The following is a 19,857-nucleotide window of genomic DNA, read 5'->3' on the forward strand; positions in this document are numbered from 1 at the left end:
TAGCTAAAGATAAGGATATGAACTTTGCAGGAGAGTATTACATTGAAACAGAATAAATTACAAGAGCATTAGACAGGAACAAGAGAGAGCTAATTGGGAACAGTTGTTTTCGGGTAAGTCCACATCTGACATATGGAGAGTGTTTTCTCTGAGAGTTAACACCAAATATTTGGGAAGAGGCCCCCATTTTCCATTATATTGTTATGGAATATTGAATAGTAGGGTCATTTAGTAAAGGACTTTTGTTTTGCATAGAGCAATGAACAAGCAAACAATTACTTGGAGATGACATTCAAGCACGTAACCCAACATCGGGGTGAACAAAGGGCGCATGATACGGGCTGCTGAGGGGAGGAAGCAGTGGTAGAAGTTCACCATACCAACGAACTCCTGCAGTCCTTTGACTGTGTTGGGCCGGGCCAAGTGGCGGATCGTGTCTACCTTGGCGGGCAGAGGTTTTGCCCTGTCTTTGGTAATCCTGTGGCCCAGGAAGTCGATGATGTTGAGTCCGAACTGGTATTTGGCCGAGTTGATCATGAGGCCGAAATCACTCAGGCGGGAGAAGAACTGGCGGAGGTGGGACAGATGTTCCTGACGATTACAGCTGGCTATGAGGATGTCGTCCAAATAGATGAATGCAAAGTCCAGGTCGTATCCCTCCGCATCCATTAGTCGCTGGAACGTCTGTGCAGCATTCTTCAGGCCGAATGGCATTCGGAGGAATTCGAACAGGCCGAATGGGGTGATGAGTGCTGTTTTGGAGATGTCTTCAGGGTGTACCGGGATTTGATGGTACCCCCGGACGAGGTCTACTTTGGAAAAGATGCTTGCCCCGTGCAGGTTTGCTGCAAAGTCCTGTAGGTGCGACACGGGGTAGCGGTCTGGAGTTGTAGCCTCGTTCAGTCTGCGGTAGTCGCCGCATGGTCTCCAGCCCCCGGCTGCTTTGGGCACCATGTGCAAGGGGAGGCCCATGGGCTGTCAGACCGCTGTACGATCCCCAATTCCTCCATCCTCCTGAACTCCTCCTTCGCCAGGCGGAGCTTGTCCCGGGGGAGAGTCTTCGTGTGCGGGCGTGGAGGGGTGGTCCCTGGGTCGGAATGTGGTGCTGTACTCGCGTCTGGGCATGGCTGCCGTGAACTGCGGTGCCAGAACCAATGGAAAGGCCGCCAGGATTCTGGTGAATTCGTTGTCAGACAGTGTGATGGAGTCCAGGGGTGGGGCCGGCAACTTGGCTTCACCCAGGGAGAACGTCTGGAAAGTCTTGGCATGGACCAGTCTTTTCCCTTGCAAGTCGACCAGCAGGCTGTGAGGTCACAAGAAGTCCGCCCCCAGGAGTGGTTGGGCCACGGCGGCCAGTGTGAAGTCCCACGTGAACCGGCTGGCGCCGAACTGTAGCTGCACTGTGCGGGTGCCATAGGTTTGAATCGTGCTGCCGTTTGCGGCCCTCAGGGTGGGTCCTGGCTCCCTGTTGCGGGTGTCGTACCCCGTCAGGGGTAAGACGCTGATTTCCACTCTGGTGTCGACCAAGAAGCGACGTCCTGACTGTTTGTCCCAGACGTACAAGAGGCTGTCCTGGTGGCCAGCTGCTGTAACCATTAGTGGTGGCTGGCCCTGGCGTTTTCCGGGAACGGTGCATTTCTGTGCCCCACTGCTGGTGATAGAAACACCACTGTTCATTGGCCTCCTCACTCCTGCCTGTGGGTTGTGTGCGCTCCATTGCCGGGCCTGGTCTGGCCTGCTGTTGGGCGCATGGCTTGGTAACCTGTCCGACGGACGCCCCGCTCTCCCTCTTGGCTTTCCACAGCATGTCTGCCAGGGCTGCCACCTTCCGGGGGTCACTGAAATCTGCATCGGCCAGCAGCAGATGTATGTCCTCGGGCAGTTTCTCTAGGAACGCCTGCTTAAACATGAGGCAGGGCTTGTGTCCTTTAGCCAGGGCCAGCATCTCGTTCATTAATGCTGACGGTGGCCTGTCTCCCAAACCATCCAGGTGCAGCAAGCGGGCACCTCGCGCACGCCGTGAGAGGTCAAAGGCTCCTAAGAGCAGCGCTTTGAATGCTGCATATTTGCCTTCTTCCAGGGGTGACTGTATGAAATCCTCAACCCGGGCGGCTGTCTCCTGGTCAAGGGAGCTCACCATGTAATAGTAACGTGTGGAATCAGAAGATATCTGCCAAATCTGGAACTGGACTTCTGCTTGGTCAAACCATACGCGTGGTCGCAGCGTCCAGAAAGTTGGCGGTTTTAGCGAAACTACATAAACAGATGAAGAGTCGATCATCTTTGGTCTAAATCCCGTTTGGACCTTCGGGGTCACCAATGTAGCGATGTGCTACACACAGAGATAGAAATAATGACATGCGCCACTGGCTTTTAAGCAGTTCCGTTCCCGCCCTCTCCGCGTGGAAATGACATCAGAGGTGCATTACAAAAGTCTCTTCCTGCGCACGGGCTTTCTCCCCTTGCTGGTGAAGAAGAAGGCCCAGCGCCATTTTGGGGCTGACCTCTCTGTCGATGCACACGCCATTTTGTGAGCCAGTTCGCCTGCGTAGAAAGTGGGTCGCCACAATATATTAAATACAAACCCCATTTCCAGAAAAGTTGGGATATTTTCCAAAATGCAATAAAAACAAAAATCTGTGATATGTTAATTCTTGTGAACCTTTATTTAACTGACAAAAGTACAAAGAAAAGATTTTCAATAGTTTTACTGACCAACTTAATTGTATTTTGTAAATATACACAAATTTAGAATTTGATGGCTGCAACACACTCAACAGAAGTTGGGACAGAGTTAGAAGAAGATTGAAAAGTGCACAGAAAAGTCATGATACTGTGACAATTATAGGCACCTGGGCTCGGGAGTACTTCGGAAAACCATTGTCACTCAACACAGTCCGTCGCTGCATCCAGAAGTGCAACTTGAAACTGTATTACGCAAGGAGGAAGCCATACATCAACTCTATGCAGAAACATCGGCGAGTTCTCTGGGCCCGAGCTCATCTCAGATGGACCGAAAGACTGTGGAACCGTGAGCTGTGGTCAGATGAGTCCACATTTCAGCTAGTTTTCGGAAAAAACGGGCATCGAGTTCTCCGTGCTAAAGATGAAAACCACCATTCAGATTGTTATCAGCGAAAGATGCAAAAGCCAGCATCTGTGATGGTATGGGTGTGCATCAGTGCCCACGGCATGAGTGAGTTGCATGTATGTGAAGGTACCATTGACTCTGAGGCGTATATTAGGATTTTAGAGAGACATATGTTGCCATCAAGGCGACGTCTCTTCCCGGGACGTCCATGCTTATTTCAGCAGGACAATGCCAGACCACATTCTGCACGGGCTACAACAGCGTGGCTTTGTAGACACAGAGTGCGTGTGCTTGACTGACCTGCTGCCAGTCCAGATCTATCTCCTATTGAAAACGTATGGCGCATCATGTAGAGGAGAATCAAACAACGGAGACCACGGACTGTTGAGCAGCTGAAGTCTTATATCAAGCAAGAATGGACAAAATTTCCAATTGCAAATCTACTACAATTAGTATCCTCAGTTCCAAAACGATTAAAAAGTGTTATTAAAAGGAAAGGTGATGTAACACAATGGTAAACATGCCTTTATCCTAACTTTTGTTGAGTGTGTTGCAGCCATCAAATTCTAAATTTGTGTATGTTTACAAAATACAATTAAGTTGGTCAGTAAAACTATTGAAAATCTTTTCTTTGTACTTTTGTCAGTTAAATAAAGGTTCACGTGAATTAACATATCACAGATTTTTGTTTTTATTGCATTTTGGAAAATATCCCAACTTTTCTGGAAATGGGGTTTGTAGTTAAATTAAGTAAGTAGTGCAAAGACAGGAATAAAAAAGTAGTGAGGTAGTGTCATGGGTTCAATGTCCAATGAAGAAGCTGTTCCTGAATTGCTGGGTGTGCACCCTCAGGCTTGTGTACCTCCTTCCTGATGAGAAGAAGGCAGGTCCTGGGTGGTGAGGGTCCTCAATGATGGACGCCGACTTTTTGAGGCATCACTCTTTGAAGATTTCTTGGATACTATGGAGGTTAGTACCATGATAGAGCTGACTAATTCTACAACTTTCTGCAGTTTACTTTGATGCTGTGCAGTACCACCCCCATTCTCCCCATACCAGCCAGTGGCACAGCCAATCAGAATGCTCTCCATGGTACATCAATAGAAATCGTTGAGTCTTTTTTTTTTAGGTGACATACCAAGCCTCCTCAAACTCTTAATATAGCTGCTGGCTTGCTATCTTTATAGCCGCATCGATAAATTGGAACCTGGTTAGTTCCTCAGAGATATTAAACCCAGGAACTTGAAATTGCTTACTCTCTCCTCTTCTGATCCCTCTATGAGAGTTATTGTGTGTTCCCTCATCTTACCCTTTCTGAAGTCCACCATCAGCCCTTTGGTGTTAATGACATTGAGTGCAAGGTCGCTGCTGCAACTTCACTCATCTAGCTGGTATATCTTGTTCCTGTACGCCCTCTCTTCACCATCTGAGATTCTGCCAAATTTATAGATGGCATTTAAGCCATGCCTAGCAACACAGTCATGGGTGTAGAGAAAGTAGAGCAGTGGGCTAAGCTCACATCCCTGAAGTGTGCCAGTGTTGATTGTCAGCGAGGAGGAGATATTATTACCAATCTGCACAGACTGTGGTCATCCGGTTAGGAAGTCAATGATCCCGTTACAGAGGGAGGTACAGAGAGCTGGGTTCTGTAGCTTATCAATCAGAACTGTAGGAATGATGGCATTAAACACTGAGCTATAGTCAATAAATAGCATCTTGACATAGGTATTATCCAAGTGATCCAAGGTTTTGTGGAGGTCTAATGTTGACATATTGTGGCGATAGACAATTGCAGTGGGTCCAGGTCCTTGCTGAGGCAGGAATTGATTCTAGCCATGACCACCGCCTCAAAGCACTTCACTGTAGATGTGAGTGCTACTGGGCGATGGTCATTTCGGCAGCTCACGCTGATCTTCTGGGCACTGGTGTAATTGTTGCCCTTTTGAAGCAGGTGGGAACTTCGGACTGTAGCAATGAAAAATTGAAAACGTGCTTGAACACACCTGCCAGTTGGTTGTCACAGGTTTTTAGAGCCCTACTGGGTACTCCATCGGGGCCCACCACCCTGTGGGCATTCACCTTCCTGAATGACATCCTGACATTGGCCTCCAAGACAGAGACCACAGGGTCACTGGGTACTACAGATATCCTCAAAGCTATAGTTTTACTCTCCCTTTCACAGTGAGCATAAAAGGCATTGAGCTCATCTGGGAGTGCAATATCACTGCCATTAATGCGATTAGGTTTCACTTTGTAAGAAGTAATGTTCTCCAAACCCTGCCAGAGTTGATGTACTTCCAATGTCGCCTTCAACCTCGCTTAGAATAGATTCTTCACTCTTGATATAGCCCTCACAAGTCATACCTGGTTTTCTTCTACAGACCACGGTCATCATATGCAAATACAGGTTTCCCCCGCCATCCGAAGGTACAGCGTTCCTATGAAACGGTTCATAAGCCAGAATGTGGTAAAGCAAAGAAAGAATTACCATTTATTTATATGGGAAAATTTTGTGAGCGTTCGCAGACCCAAAAATAACCTACCAAATCATGCCAAATAACACATAAAACCTAAAATAACAGTAACATATAGTAAAAGCAGGAATGATATGATAAATACACAGCCTATATAAAGTAGAAATACTTTTCCACAATCATTGCCGGCACTGTTCTCTGTACTGAAAATCTCATGCAAGTGCTGTTGGCAAAAACACTCTCTCCAGTAACCTTTAAGCTATGAAGCTGCCAAATCATACCAAATAACACATAAAAATATGCAGCCTGTATAAAGTAGAAATAATGTATGTACAGTGTGGTATCACTTACGGGAATCGGGAAGACAGCTTGCCGAGCACACTGATGATGGTGTGTTAGGCTGAGTTGTCGGAGGTTGGAGTGGTGTACTGATCCGGGCTGCCGACCAGTACCGATCCATGAAGCATGCAGGGGTACAGCAGTGGCCGGGAGGCACACAGCACATCTTTAAGAAAAAAGCCGAAATAAATATGCTAATTAATTAGGTGCCACCCGGCACGTAATTGTCGGCCCAGATCAGAGGCAAATCACCTCTGATCTGAGCCGACATTTATGTGCCGGGCGGCACCTAATTAATTAGCTTGTTTATTTTGGCTTTTTTCTTAAAGACGTGCTGTGTGCCTCCTGGCTACCGCTGCATTCTCCGCAAATTGGTATCTGTCCGTGGCCTGGGGGTTGGGGTGGTGGGACACTGGGGTGTCATCTCATCGTCGTCTGTTTCTAATAGGGCAGGCAGGTCATCTCCTCCTATGACTGCCCGCCTCGATGTCGAAGGTCGAGGTTCGTCATCTGCTGTGGCTGATGTGGAAGGCTTGCTTGACTGCTGAGCCTCGCGCATTTTTAGATCATACAGTTCTTTGTAAGGACTCAAACCATCCTGCAAATATGCCCTAAACTGATGTACCCTTTCAAAATTAAAGTCGTACTTTATCATTGCAGCGAAAATCTCACGCAGTTGCCTCATGTTCAGTTCCTGGACGACTTCACTTTCGCTACTGAATTCGGTTTCGATTGTTATCCTTTCCTCTTCCAATTGCATCAGCTCTTCATCTATCAGTTCTTGGTCATGGGATGCCAAAACCTGTTCAACATCATCTTCTTCAACTTCCACAAGCCAAACTCACTTTGTCCTTACTTCGTTCACCACGATCGAAATGCTTAATTATGTCTAGTTTTATGCTAAGTGTAACACCCTTACGAGCTCTTTTAGGCTTTTCCGATACTTTAGAACTCATCTTGCTAATGGCTGCTCACAGGCACGTGTTTAAGCAATGCCGGCTAGAATGCCGTTCCGAATCCGGGGGAGAGCGGCTGTTCGGGGCGCGCGGTGCGCTGCTTTTATCGCGCGCTGATTTTTTTCACGCGCTGCCTTTCTTCGTAACAGTGAAAACACCTGTTAGCGAAAACAGGTACTAATGTAGGTCTTTCGTAACAGTGAGGTTTCATAAAGCGAACGTTTGAAAAGTGGGGGACACCTGTACCACAAATTTAGCCCTCAGCAAACTACAAACCCCTTGGTTTATCCATGGCTTTTGATTTGGGTATGTGTGGTATGTTCTTGTCGGCATACATTCACCCACACAGGTTTTAATGAGGTCGGTGACTGCTGTGTCATACTCATTCAGGCTCAAAGATAAATCCCTGAATACAGTCCAGTCTACCAATTCAAAGCAGACCTGTCAGCACTCCCGTGCCTCCCTGGTCCATACCTTCTTGGTCCTCACTACTGGTGCGGTTGTCTTCAGTCTCTGCCTATACTCAGGGAGTAGAATACAGCCAGGAAGGATCAGATCTTCCAAAGTGTGGGCATGGAATAGCATGGTAAGCACTCTTGTTTAATATCTACCACAATTTAGACTGCATGCCGGTAAACAGTTCCCCTATCAGCAAGATATAATTAAAGTTCAGACTTTTACTTCACCTCATGCACTTCTAATGAGAAATAATAACAATCCAAATAATGGTGATGCTTAGCCAAATGAAAATCCCTGCAAGAATAATTTATGTTCTCTATTTTACAGTAATGTTTACATTTTAAAATCATTTAAATGCTATTAAACCAGTGATTATATTGCAATCTAATCAGAAGAAGAATTCTTTTAAAATCATGTATTTAAGTTGTTTTGATTTGGTGCTTGTTCTCAGTTTGTCATCTTAAATATAAATACCTTGCTATCTCGCTGCTTCCTCTAGGCTTAATAAATATTTTAAAACTCTCCATAGACTGCTGTGCAGATTCAATATATGGTTCCACCATCGCTTATGTAGTTATGAGATACAACATTCTCTTTAATGCCCATGGTCATCTGAGAATAAGGATAACCAACTTCAAACCAAGCACAAGACTCATGGTCTACGGGACGCAGCAATTCAGTAGTAAGGCAAGAGAACCACTGTTAACACCCAGCACCAAGATGTCATTACCATCATTCAGGTCCCCATTTTAACTCGGTCAGCTTTGTTGGAAATGATCTGAGGAAGCCCTTAGGATGCTTCTAGAATAGAAAGCAAGTTTTATGAAGATGGGTTGGGCAAGCTAAGGCTTTTCTCTTTGGGCTGGAAGATAAGGCGTAACTTGATGGAGGTAGACAAAATGATAAAAGGCATTGATCAAGATGGCAGCTAGAGACTTTTTTCCCCCAGAGTGGAAATGGCTAATATTAGGGGGCATAAGGTTCTTAAGGTTGTCATAACCGGGGGGTGGTAATGGGGATAAGCTCCCACTACCTATAAGGTGCTCCAAATGGTGTGCGTCTCTAACAGTCTCTGACAACCAGGCCCAACTCTTGGCCTTCATGTGTGGCTTAGCTACTAGGCCTGCAGAACTGTTCCTACTGACAAGAGAAGGGGCAAAGGCAGACCACTGGTGCCTCAAAACCAGTTGCTTTGGGCATGTTGGGCTCGTCGGCCTTGGATGGCAGCCCACCTAGGGGAAGGAAAACTCTGATTTTAAACCTCCACTGCCCTGCGACCATACCCACCCATGGGAAAGGCTTCGGGAGTAAACCCCGAGGAAGAAATCCGGAGCTGGGGTCCCTAAGGCAGCTTGATGTTGTTTACAAATTCACTCTGGCAACCTCTGCGACGATACTGGTGCCAAGCTGTATTGGCACTTGCCCTTCCCTTGGACTACATCAGTGACATGGAGAGGGGGAACCCACTGCATGGGCAGTAGCCGGTTCTTCAAATCTTCCTGCCCCGGCTTGTGCCCTGGAGAGGACACAGTCCACCAGAGGCCCAAACCCATAATCCCCTGGGATCAATGGCTGCCAACTACTAAGGGACACCCTTTGGGTTGGGAGGAGAGTAGAAGGGGAGGATGCTAGAGGTAGTTTTTTTTCCCCACACAGAGAAAGGTAGGTATCTGGAATGCACTGCAAGGGATAGCGGTAGAGGCTCATACATGAGGGACATTTAAGAGACTCTTGGATAGATAAATGGATGAAAGGAAAATGGAGTGCTATATGGGAGGGAAGGGTTTGATTGAACACAAGAGATTCTGCAGATGCTGAAAATCCAGAGCAACACACAGAGGAACTCAGCAGGCCAGGCAGGATCTATGGAAATAAATAACATTTCAGGCGGAGACCCTTCATCAGGACTTGATGAAGGGTTAGATTGATCCTGGATTGGGTTAAAGTGTCAGCACAACAGCATGGGCTAAGAGCCTGTACTGTGCTGTACTTAACTATGTTCCAAAAGTTGAAATGTGTAGAGACACAGAGCAACATCTGCACTATTCCTAGGAATTTGTGGCCCATTTTCACTCAAATTAGCAAAGGAGCCTTTGAGGTGGCAGTGAAATCTGCCGCTTTGTGCATCAGGAGTTCACAGACGTCTGGTGTAAGTGTTAGTGCGCTTCTCTCAAACTAACCATCCACTGGCCTGACAATTACATACTGTCCCACCTATAGCAAATTTGTGAGTAACATATAAGCTGCATCAGCTATCTCCAAACTCACATACAGTAACTTGATGAGATTCTTAATTCTAAGGGACTGTCCAACAAGGAAAAGGTTTAACTAATTAGGAACTAAATTGCTCTAATTGTTCACATCATTCTTGACTGACAATATATCTTCAATATACTGTTATAAACCTTTTGAACTACTAAGGAACTTGCGATATTACTACAGTAGATTCCAGTTAATTGGGCCTTCGGTTAAACGGGGTAGCCACCTATTTAGGATAACTCTTAAAGGACCAAAACAAATCAAGAATATAGCCAGGATTCCCTTCATTTATCTGGGACACTGTGCTGTTTAATTGGGGCAGAAAACTGTTGCCAAACACCTTCTAAATAGTGTCAGTCACCTGCACGTCGTATGGTTTTTGTTACTCATGATTAGCGAGTCATAAACAGTAAGACAATTCAGAACCGTTTTGCTCACCTTGGTTTCAAGTATTCAGACTTGGAGTTGCCAGAAATGGCTAGGAGTGAAAAGGAAACTATATCACTACTTGAACAAGTTAGGAACTGTGAATAATTTGAAGGTATCAACAATCATCTTGAGTGTTACAATGATTTGGAGGATGCAATCATTGAAAGCATTGTATGAAGGCAGTCCACTATCTGATTTTGTTTACTTACAGTCAATTAAAAGTACATGTCAGCTTTCACTGAATGAATTATTTTGTTGATAACTGTTAGGAACTATTATGACAGTTTCATAGTAATGTACTGGCTTAGGTAGTGGTCCAATTTATTCTCCAATTCATTTAACTACATTATTTGTTATTTAGTAAGACGATAGTTTGTCTTTTTTATGCCTTTTTAAATATTTCCATGAAACCTCAGCTAATTGTGGCACGCACTGAACTGGGCCAAAATGTACTGGTCCCAATGAATCCTAATTAACTGGAATCTACTGTAGTTACTTTTTGGTATAATTTGCATCTTTATAAATAGAGATATTTGGCTGAATGATTAGAGCAGTTTTACCTGTTTTTCTTAAAGCGTGAGGATAATGTATGCACCCACTACAATTAGATCTCAGTCCAGCTCAGATGGTCGTCTGATCTTCACATAACACAAATATGTTTAATGATTGAGAGAGTGTTAATTGTTCTAATTTAATCACTTTTATTGGATACAGAAACCAGATGAAAATTGGTTAAATTCCCAGACATAAGCAGAGTGAAATTTGAAAAAGCAACCAATGGCCAATAAAAGAATTTAGATTTAATCTCTAAATGAACAGATGAATCACAGTGCAAACATACACTTCCAACTGAACATTGGTTGGTGGAATAAAAATATAAGAAATAGAATCAACAGTAAAACCATTTGGCTACTTTTGCTTACTCTACCACTCAAATAGTCCCGTATCAATTCCATTATTGTTCTCTAAGTCTCTGGTTACCATCTCCTTAATAATTTCTACCACACTGCAGCAATTTCTGCCACATCAATTCAAGCTAATTAGTGTGTGGCTTCTTGTTTTCTTTGCCCTCCTTTCATAAATGGTGAGATTAAATTTGAATATGCTGATTTAGTCACCTTGTATAAAAGTATTGGATTTGTTCCAAAGTTAATTGTTGCAGTTTAATATAATTAATTGTGAAACATAATAGCTTAAAGTAAGTTCACCAACGCAGGAGTGAGAATCTCTCAAAGCCAGTGTAACAGCACAAAAAGCTTAACATTAGAGAATGATGAATGATAAATCAAATATATGACCACTATATGTGTTGATTATGTAATCAGTTCCCATAGATCAACAGCAACATTACATGCTTTATTTTTGTTCAGATTTAAAGATGTTTTCAACAATTAACAACACATACAAAATACTGGAGGAACTCAGCAGGTCAGGCAGCATCTATTGAGAAGAGTGAAGAGCTGACATTTTGGGCCAAGACCTTTCATTCCCGAGTCCTGATGAAGGGTCTCAGCCTGAAACGTCAGCTCTTTATTCCTCTCCATTGATACTGTCTGACCTGATGAGATCTTCCAGCATTTTGTGTGTGTTGCTCTGGATTTCCAGCACCTGTAGGTTCCCCTCTGTTTTCAACAATTAACAAGTGCTTCCGTTTCTGATTGTGAACATGATTGGTTGTAGTGATAGAGCTGAATAGGTATGGAATTCATTTGGTCCTCTGCTGCTGCGTAAAAACAAAATGCTCAACAATGGAAGACAACCAACCAGACTTAAATGATGGTATTGGATAAATATTCTGGAGTTCATTTGCTTATCACTGAAGGCAAAGAAATTCAAGGGTAGAGGCTGTAAATTATGCAATAAATCCAGTAAATTTACTTTATTGTTTAAAATGACCAAATTACAAAACACTTTTAAACATTTACTTTATCAAAGCATTCAAGATATCAATTCTAAATAGTTCAATAACTTTAATTTGTTTATTTACAGATTTTGTTCTTGTGTTCTATTTTTAATGTTTAGATAAGAAAGCAGAAATAATTAACTATAATACAACTGGAACAGTTTTGCAAAGATTTTTTAAAATATTAATGTATAATAGTACTTAATGAAAAAGGATGATTCTTGCTCTTTAGCAAAGACTTAACCTTCCCCCATTCTACTCATACCTACTAAATAATTAATTGTATCTTTGGTTGCTCACATAAAAGGCTGTCAGACCATCAATGGCTGGTGGTACCCAGTACTCTGCACATTTAGCTAGATTGAAGTAAATGAACAGAGTGTGTGAGGTGAGTACACTGGGCATGCTCATGTGTTTAGTATTAGCTCCTAAAGAGAAATCTCTCCCCCAGTATGTTGTGGAGGCCTAACTCCGGCAGCTTGGGCAATTGAAAGTAACACATCTAATTTCACTATTAATTGTAGATGTGTGGGACACAAGCATCATTTATTTTGTCTCATTCTGCCTTTTTTCCGTTAGAATTGGATGACTGCAGTTCAGTTCCTCCCAATCTAGCCACAGCTCAGATGCTCAACCTTATGGACAATTTAAGTCTCTTACCCAATACTTTGCCAATGTTCATTCAGGTTCCATTCTACTGAACCTTCAGAAGCATCCAACAATTTTCTTATTTATTTCCCAGTATTTTCTTCCATCTTTTAAAGAAGGAATGCCTTGTGCTTGTATACTATTCAAGAAGCAGTGGTGGTTCTGCAGTACATTACCAAGTAGACAGTTCGCACGTGCAAGACTAGAGTTGGCAAAATCTCTCAAGAACACACATACCAGATGTCAATGCTACAGACTGGGACATCTTTTCCTTCGATTCTCCTTCAACCACCCCTTTGACTTTGTAGATGGTTGGAAAGAATTAATTAACTTGCTTTAACTGGGCTGTAGGAGATGGTTAAGTCAAAGCTGGAACAAAAAGACTATGTAAGCATTAAAATACAATGTAAATCCAACAGAAAATGCTGGATGAACCTAGGAGTTCGGGCAGCATCTATGGCCTTCATCAGGGTCTCTGACTGAAATGTCAACTGTTTATTCCTCTCCATAAATGCTGCTGACATTTTGTGTGTGTTACTCCGGATTTCCAGCATCGGCAGAATCCATTCTGTTAATGTAATTCCAAGTTTTATGATGCTGTAACTTTAAGTTGTTCAAGGTCTCAAGTAGTATTTAATATGATGACTTTTTTTAAAAAGTTATTTTTGGTAAATACTTCTATATATAGGCCAGATGTCACCTCTTCCATAAAATGCATCAAAAAATCTTCTCTGTTCTTAGCCACCACTCATGTAGTTTGAGTACTTTTCATGTTTTTCCATTTTATGGTGACAAATGCAGGCTTTTGGTTACATGCAGGTTTTACGTTTGACTATATATATACATATGTATATATATATATATATATATATATATATATATTTTTAAAAAATCGCACTGATAACAAAACTTTAAAAAACTTGGGTCCTCAATCAGATCCAAATAATTGATCCATTATACATCACAAATCAATAGAATTATTTTTGGTAAAGATACAAATGTGTAGATCATCAAATGCAGAAATTTGCATTGCTGTCATATTTTTAAAACATACAAAGTAATTTATTTTGGCCTCATAAATTGTACATTCCTTATCATACACTTGTCTCATACACAGTTCATTCATCAATCATGGTTATGTTTCAGTCCTTGTCCTCAAAACTTCTTTCAGTATTGGACCCATTAGACAGTGTTTCAGCAGCTCTTGGAGGTTTATACAGGAAATAAGCTGCAGTGATGGCAATAATGCTGAATAGTTTGCAAGGTGCACCTGGAACAAATCACACCAATTTAGAATATGATGACATTCTAAACCACAATCTACACTCAGGAGCCACTTTATAAGGTACCTCTTGTACATAATAAAGTGGTCATTGAGCGCATGTTCATGGTCTTCTGCTGCTGTGTTCAGAGATGCTCTTCTGAATACCACTGTTGTAACACTGGTTATTTGAGCTACTGTCGCCTTCCTGTCAGCTTGACCCAATCTGACTATTCTCTGACTTCTCTCGGCGAACAAGGTATTTTTACCCACAGAACTACCACTCACTGGATGTTGTTTATTGCACCATTCTCTGTAAATTCTAGGGATTGCTGTGTGTGAAAAATCACAGAGGTCAGCAGTTCCTGAGATACTCAAACCACTCTGGGTGCATCTTATGGATTTTGGTCTGCTGATCATGAAAATCAGCATGAAACTTCCCTATCACACACCATTTTTTTAAAAATTGCCTATATTTGTTATTTCAGTTCATAAATCAAGTCAATTCAAATGTTGCCCACAATGTAAGCTGAAAAGTGCTCTATCTTGTCCAGACATGCCTGGGCAGGACAGGATTTAGAAAGGCTATAAATTTCTGTGAAGAATTTTGATATTTGAGACAGATGTTTACTGAAGCCAGGATTAAGGAAAGCGTTTATGTTGGTCCACAAATCAAACAGGTCATCAATGACAGGCAATTTGAAGAACTTCTAGTGGGACCAGAGGGAAAAAAAATCACATGGAAGGCATTCAAGGATATTGCTGAAAATTTTCTTGGCAACTACAGAGCACCAAACTACATGCAGCTGGTTGACAACGTGCTTCAAGCATACAAATCATGTCACTAATGATTAATTTTCTGCATTCCTATTTAGACTTCCTTCCTGTGTATCTAGATGTCAGTGACAAGTATGATGCAAGGTTTCACCAGAACATTATGGTCATGGAAAAATGGTATCAGAGCAACTGGAATCTATCAATGCTGGCTGATTATTGTTGGACATCTAAGCGAGAAGCCTTAGACACTGAGTACATCAGAATCATCAAGAAAATATTTTTAGCTTAGTTGAACTATTGCAAAGCTTCAGCACCATTATGCAATTAAACACTTTATATTCAATAAAAGTTAAATTCTTCTTTCTCCAAATTCCTATATGATACAAACTATATGTGTTCAGCTTCAAATGGTCTAACATAACCAAAATAAATATTCTGAGGAAGTCACACTTTTGAAAAAATTTGTTGTTCAGTGCAATCTTTCCAAGGACAAAGTCACTTAGACCACATTGGTTCTCCATTCTGATGTTTGTTCTGAACAATAACTGAACATCTATCTACATGCTTTTACACATTGAGTTGCTGCCACATAATTGACTGATTAAGTATTTGCATTAATGACCAGGCGTGCAGATATAATCAAGTAGCCACTCAGCGTGGTTTCCCTTGCTAAAGTGCAGGTTAACTGATGTTCATCACACTTAAGCTATCTACTTAGCACATCCTGTTCATGCCTGCCAAGAAGTGTCTTCTGGAGCCGTGGTGACCATCTCCAAATAAGGAGGTGTGCAATTAGGGTTCAAAAGAAATTCCTACAGGCAAACAGTAGTGAATATTTGGAACAGTGGGAATCTGGAAGTTCAGCCACCGAGCATATTCAGAACAGATATCAATAGATTTTTGGATATTAAGGTAACCAAGGTATATGGGGAAAAGTGCAGAGAAATGGCATTAAGATAAGCGACAAACATGAGGAAATCTGCAGATGCTGGAATTTCAAGCAACATGCATAAAAGTTGCTGGTGAACGCAGCAGGCCAGGTAGCATCTATAGGAAGAGGTACAGTCAACGTTTCGGGCTAAGACCCTTTGTCAGGACTAACTGAAAGAAGAGAAAGTGGGAGGGGGAGGGGGAGATCTGAAATGATAGATGTCTTATTAATATTTCTTATTCATATTATTAATATGTTAATATAACAGTTAATATTTTAGGTCGAAGATACTCCATCGCTTACTCTCCCAGTTGTTGACTTCTATTCAAATTATCTAGGCCACTCAGCCTTTTCCATTCCTATGTCAATCACAGTTTTGTCATATCAGAACTTTCCAACCCTTGTAACGCATTCTGTAACCTTTTCAGTATCACCACACTTTTTCTATAATGTACTTGCCAGAACTGTACTCAGGCTGAGGTCTAACTAGTATTTAGCCAGGTTTTGCATGGCCTCTTTTTTCATATATTCAAAGACAATTATCTGAGATGCCTTCCTATCTATTTTCCATATTTCTTTTTGTATTTCCTTGCACTTGGCCATTCAAGTCCATACTGGCTCTTAGAGCAAATCCATCCCATTTCCCATTCTTCCGTAAACTTTATTGCAACTAATTCTCCCAATGCCATTAAAGCCCCTTTATTTTTCCATTAGCTACCTATGCCAGAGGATAACTTAATGCAATGACCTGCACATCTCTGAGATGTAGAAGTAAATTTACATGGTTATTGGGAGAACAGGCAATGATCTCCACACAGTCAATTTTCACAAAAAGCAGAGCATGTGGTATTGAACGTCACGGAACTCCACTGCACACAGCTCTCCTGTTTCAAAACTTACAATGATCTTTACTTTTTGCTTCCTCCCTATGTTGAGAAAACCTAATCTCAAAACCATAATTTTGTCTTTTAAATGTCCACTCTCAAGAGCCAGAACATTGTCATATCTTCAAAGTTTATCCTTTTTTTAAAACTTAATCTCTCTTTTATTTCTGAAATTGAATGAGTAATGCAGGACTTTAGTTTTATTAGCTGTCAACTTCTCAATTGATGTTAATATTCTTCAACTACAAACCATATAAGCAACTTCCTGTCTTCAACTGCACATAATCAAGTTTATCTTGTCCTGCTCACTCAGCTTACACTAGTTTAAACATCACTTTAAATACAACACTGGCAATCCATTCTGATCTCAAGAAAGAAACTTGTTTGAGTTTCCATATACATGGACATAACCTTTTCTAATGATGATTCAACTCAATGAACACCGAAGTAAATCATCTTTTTATTGAAGTTCACAATTTAATTTACGTTACACTAAAAATTGAGTGAAAAAAAATTACCAATTGCCATGATTAAATAGGACATTTTTGGGTTGTCATATATCCAACAGGCTCCTTGATTGTTACATTCATCTTGATTCCAAAGGACACAGGAGTAATCAATTACTATCCCAAAAATAATTGGTCCTGGAATGGCACCTGTAAGTAAGTTACAACAATATTCAATGAGAACAGAAAATGCTAGAAATATTCAGCAAGTCAAGCAACAACTGCGGAGAGAGAAACACAATTACAATTCTGCATCAGAGTTTACAACAGACTCTTCATGTGTGACAAACCCTGCATTTCAAGCAGCCCTAGCAGCTTAAATAACTAAAGAGAATTTTTTTTATGACTAAACATCCATTCCAATGCATAAAAAAAGTGTTTTGCTTGCCAAAAGATGAGGAAATTATTTCTGGATGGAACATTTTGTCATCCAATTTCAACAGTGAACCGTAAATACAAAATAATCTGCAGATGCTGGGGTCAAAGCAACACGCACAACACGCTGGAGGAACTCAGCAGGTCGGACAGCATCCGTGGAAACGATCAGTCAATGTTTTGGGCCGAGACCCTTCGTCAGGTCAGGGTCTCGGCCCGAAACGTTGACTGATCGTTTCCACGGATGCTGCCCGACCTGCTGAGTTCCTCCAGCGTGTTGTGAGTGTTGCTCCAACAGTGAACACTTTCTTCTTTCCATCTCCAAAATAAATTTCTGCCTAACAGCAGCTCTGGTACTTCCATCTAGGAGATAGAGTATTTTCTAATTTTTAAAAACAGATAATTTCAAGAATCACGTATGATTACCAATTTGTGAGAACAGTTTCATTCACATCCGTTGTGAAATGAATGAAGATTACCAATTACATTCCAGGCAGTGTTCTTTCCATAGGAAGAATTTCAAATTAAGTTTATTATCATATGTCATTATGTACTACCCTGAGATTCATTTTCTTGCAGGCATTCACCGTAGAACAAGGAATACAATAGAATCAAATGAAAAACTACACACGAAGACTGACAATCAATGGCAAAATAAGATAAACTGTATAAATACAAAAACAAGTAACAATTTTTAAATATATATTATTAAATAATAGTGAGAACACGAGTTGCAGAGTCTTGGAAGTGAGTCCATAGGTTGTGGAATCACTTCAGTGTTGAGGTGAGTGAAGTTATCCATGAAGAAGAAGTAGATTGGTACTGTTCTGAAGTTAAGCACCAGCAAAATGTTTGGTTACTGCAGAAGAAGCAACATTTTTCTACCTAGGTATCCGTTAGTCTCATGAGACCATGGATTTGCGCCTTGGAAGATTTCCAGGGCGCAGGCCTGGGCAAGGTTGTATGGAAGACCGGCAGTTGCCAATGCTGCAAGTCTCCCCTCTCCACGCCATGGATATTGTCCAAGGGAAGGGCACTAGGGCCAATACAGCTTGTCGTCGCAGAGCAATGTGTGGTTAAGTGCCTTGCTCAAGGACATAGCACACTGCCTCAGCTGAGGCTCGAACTAGCGACCTTCAGATCACTAGACCGACCCCTTATTCACTTGGCCACACACTAACATGTGCCAACACAAAATGCCAACATTTTTCTATTTAACCAGTTCTTATCCATTTAATTAAAAAAAAGACCTATTCATAAAACAGTCTGAGAAATCACCCCAAGGATTACAATGGGCTCTCACCAATCACTTCTCTTCAACTGTGATGTTGCATGAACCTAACATAATTGCAATCTGGATGGAAGATCCAAAGCAATACAGAAGGAAATCTGACTCCAATCCACCACTGGATTAGCATTGCTTAACACCATCAGTAGAAGAGGACAGGTCCAGGCTATTTTGAAAATATATTGCCTGCTCTAAGCTCAAAGTAAATTTATTATCAAAGTATGTATGCAACCCTGAGATTAATTTTCTTGTGGGCATTCATAGTAAATACAAAGAACAAAAAAATAATAAATCAATAAGCAGTAAATAGTGTTTATGACTTCCCTGGTATGGTTCCAATGGTATAGATTTGGGATCAATATGCCTCCTCCCTCGCACATATTGGTTTTCAGGTCCAAACAACCTTCAATATACCACTTACAATATTGTTAGTGAATGTCACCAGCTTTATTTTCTAATCTTACTGGCCTAAAAGGAACACCTCGAAACTGAGCCCCTGATATTTTTATTGAGGCCCAGGAATTCCAACCTGAATCCAAATGAAATCCAAGCAAATTTGGTGTTGCTGTGTTATATGCTTAGCTTCACTCATGAATGCCATACTCCATGACAATAAGTGAGATTTTAATGACGTATTTTCTTTTATTTTGTAGGTTGCTTTACAATATCAGTATCATCATCATGACGGCTCCTTACCTAGGATCCGTACAAAGGTCCAATTAATACCCAATGAAAATGAGCGCTGTGTATCTGGAACACACCTGTAGGAAAATAAATCAGGAAAAGTGGTTGATTATTTTATAAAAATAACAGAATAAGCATAAACATTAATCGTGGATTAGCAATTATTAATGATTAATGAGGATGTAGCACTCAACTTCACGCCCCATCATTGAAATGTTCCCACAGTCAACAGACTCATTTTCAAGGCCCCTTCATCTCATGTTCTTGATATTGATTGCTTATTTATTTATTATTATTGTTTATTTTTTTTCTATTTGCATGTTTTATCATCTTCTTCACTCTGGTTGAATGCCCCAGCTGGGTGGTCTTTCATTGTAATGGATATTATTCTATAGATTTATTGAATATGCCGACAAGAAGATGAATCTCAGGGTTGTATATGGTGACATACATGTACTTAGATAATAAAAATTATTTTGAACTTTGAAATAAGATTTCTCTAGCATCCCATTTCACCATATAGAATGCATGACATTAACTATTAAGATAACAATAAGAAGAGGTAAGAAACCTCTTATTCACTGATAGAAAAG

The 19,857-nt window shown here is 41.4% G+C and overlaps 1 protein-coding gene across 1 annotated transcript in view; it reads right to left on the bottom strand.

Moving 5' to 3' along the window:
• Positions 1-11,604: 11,604 nt before the first annotated feature.
• LOC140211538 (solute carrier organic anion transporter family member 4C1-like) overlaps positions 11,605-19,857 on the bottom strand; it is a 74,881-nt gene continuing 66,628 nt past the window's right edge. The window contains exons 13-15 of the mRNA XM_072281328.1: positions 19,277-19,341; positions 16,930-17,067; positions 11,605-13,828 (exon numbers count right to left, since the gene is read on the bottom strand). Of these exons, the coding sequence (XP_072137429.1) occupies positions 13,701-13,828; positions 16,930-17,067; positions 19,277-19,341 (331 nt within the window). The 3' untranslated portion in view covers positions 11,605-13,700. The remainder of the gene's footprint in view (positions 13,829-16,929; positions 17,068-19,276; positions 19,342-19,857) is intronic.

This window comes from Mobula birostris, chromosome 17 (genome assembly GCF_030028105.1).
Source record: "Mobula birostris isolate sMobBir1 chromosome 17, sMobBir1.hap1, whole genome shotgun sequence".
NCBI lineage: Eukaryota > Metazoa > Chordata > Chondrichthyes > Myliobatiformes > Myliobatidae > Mobula > Mobula birostris.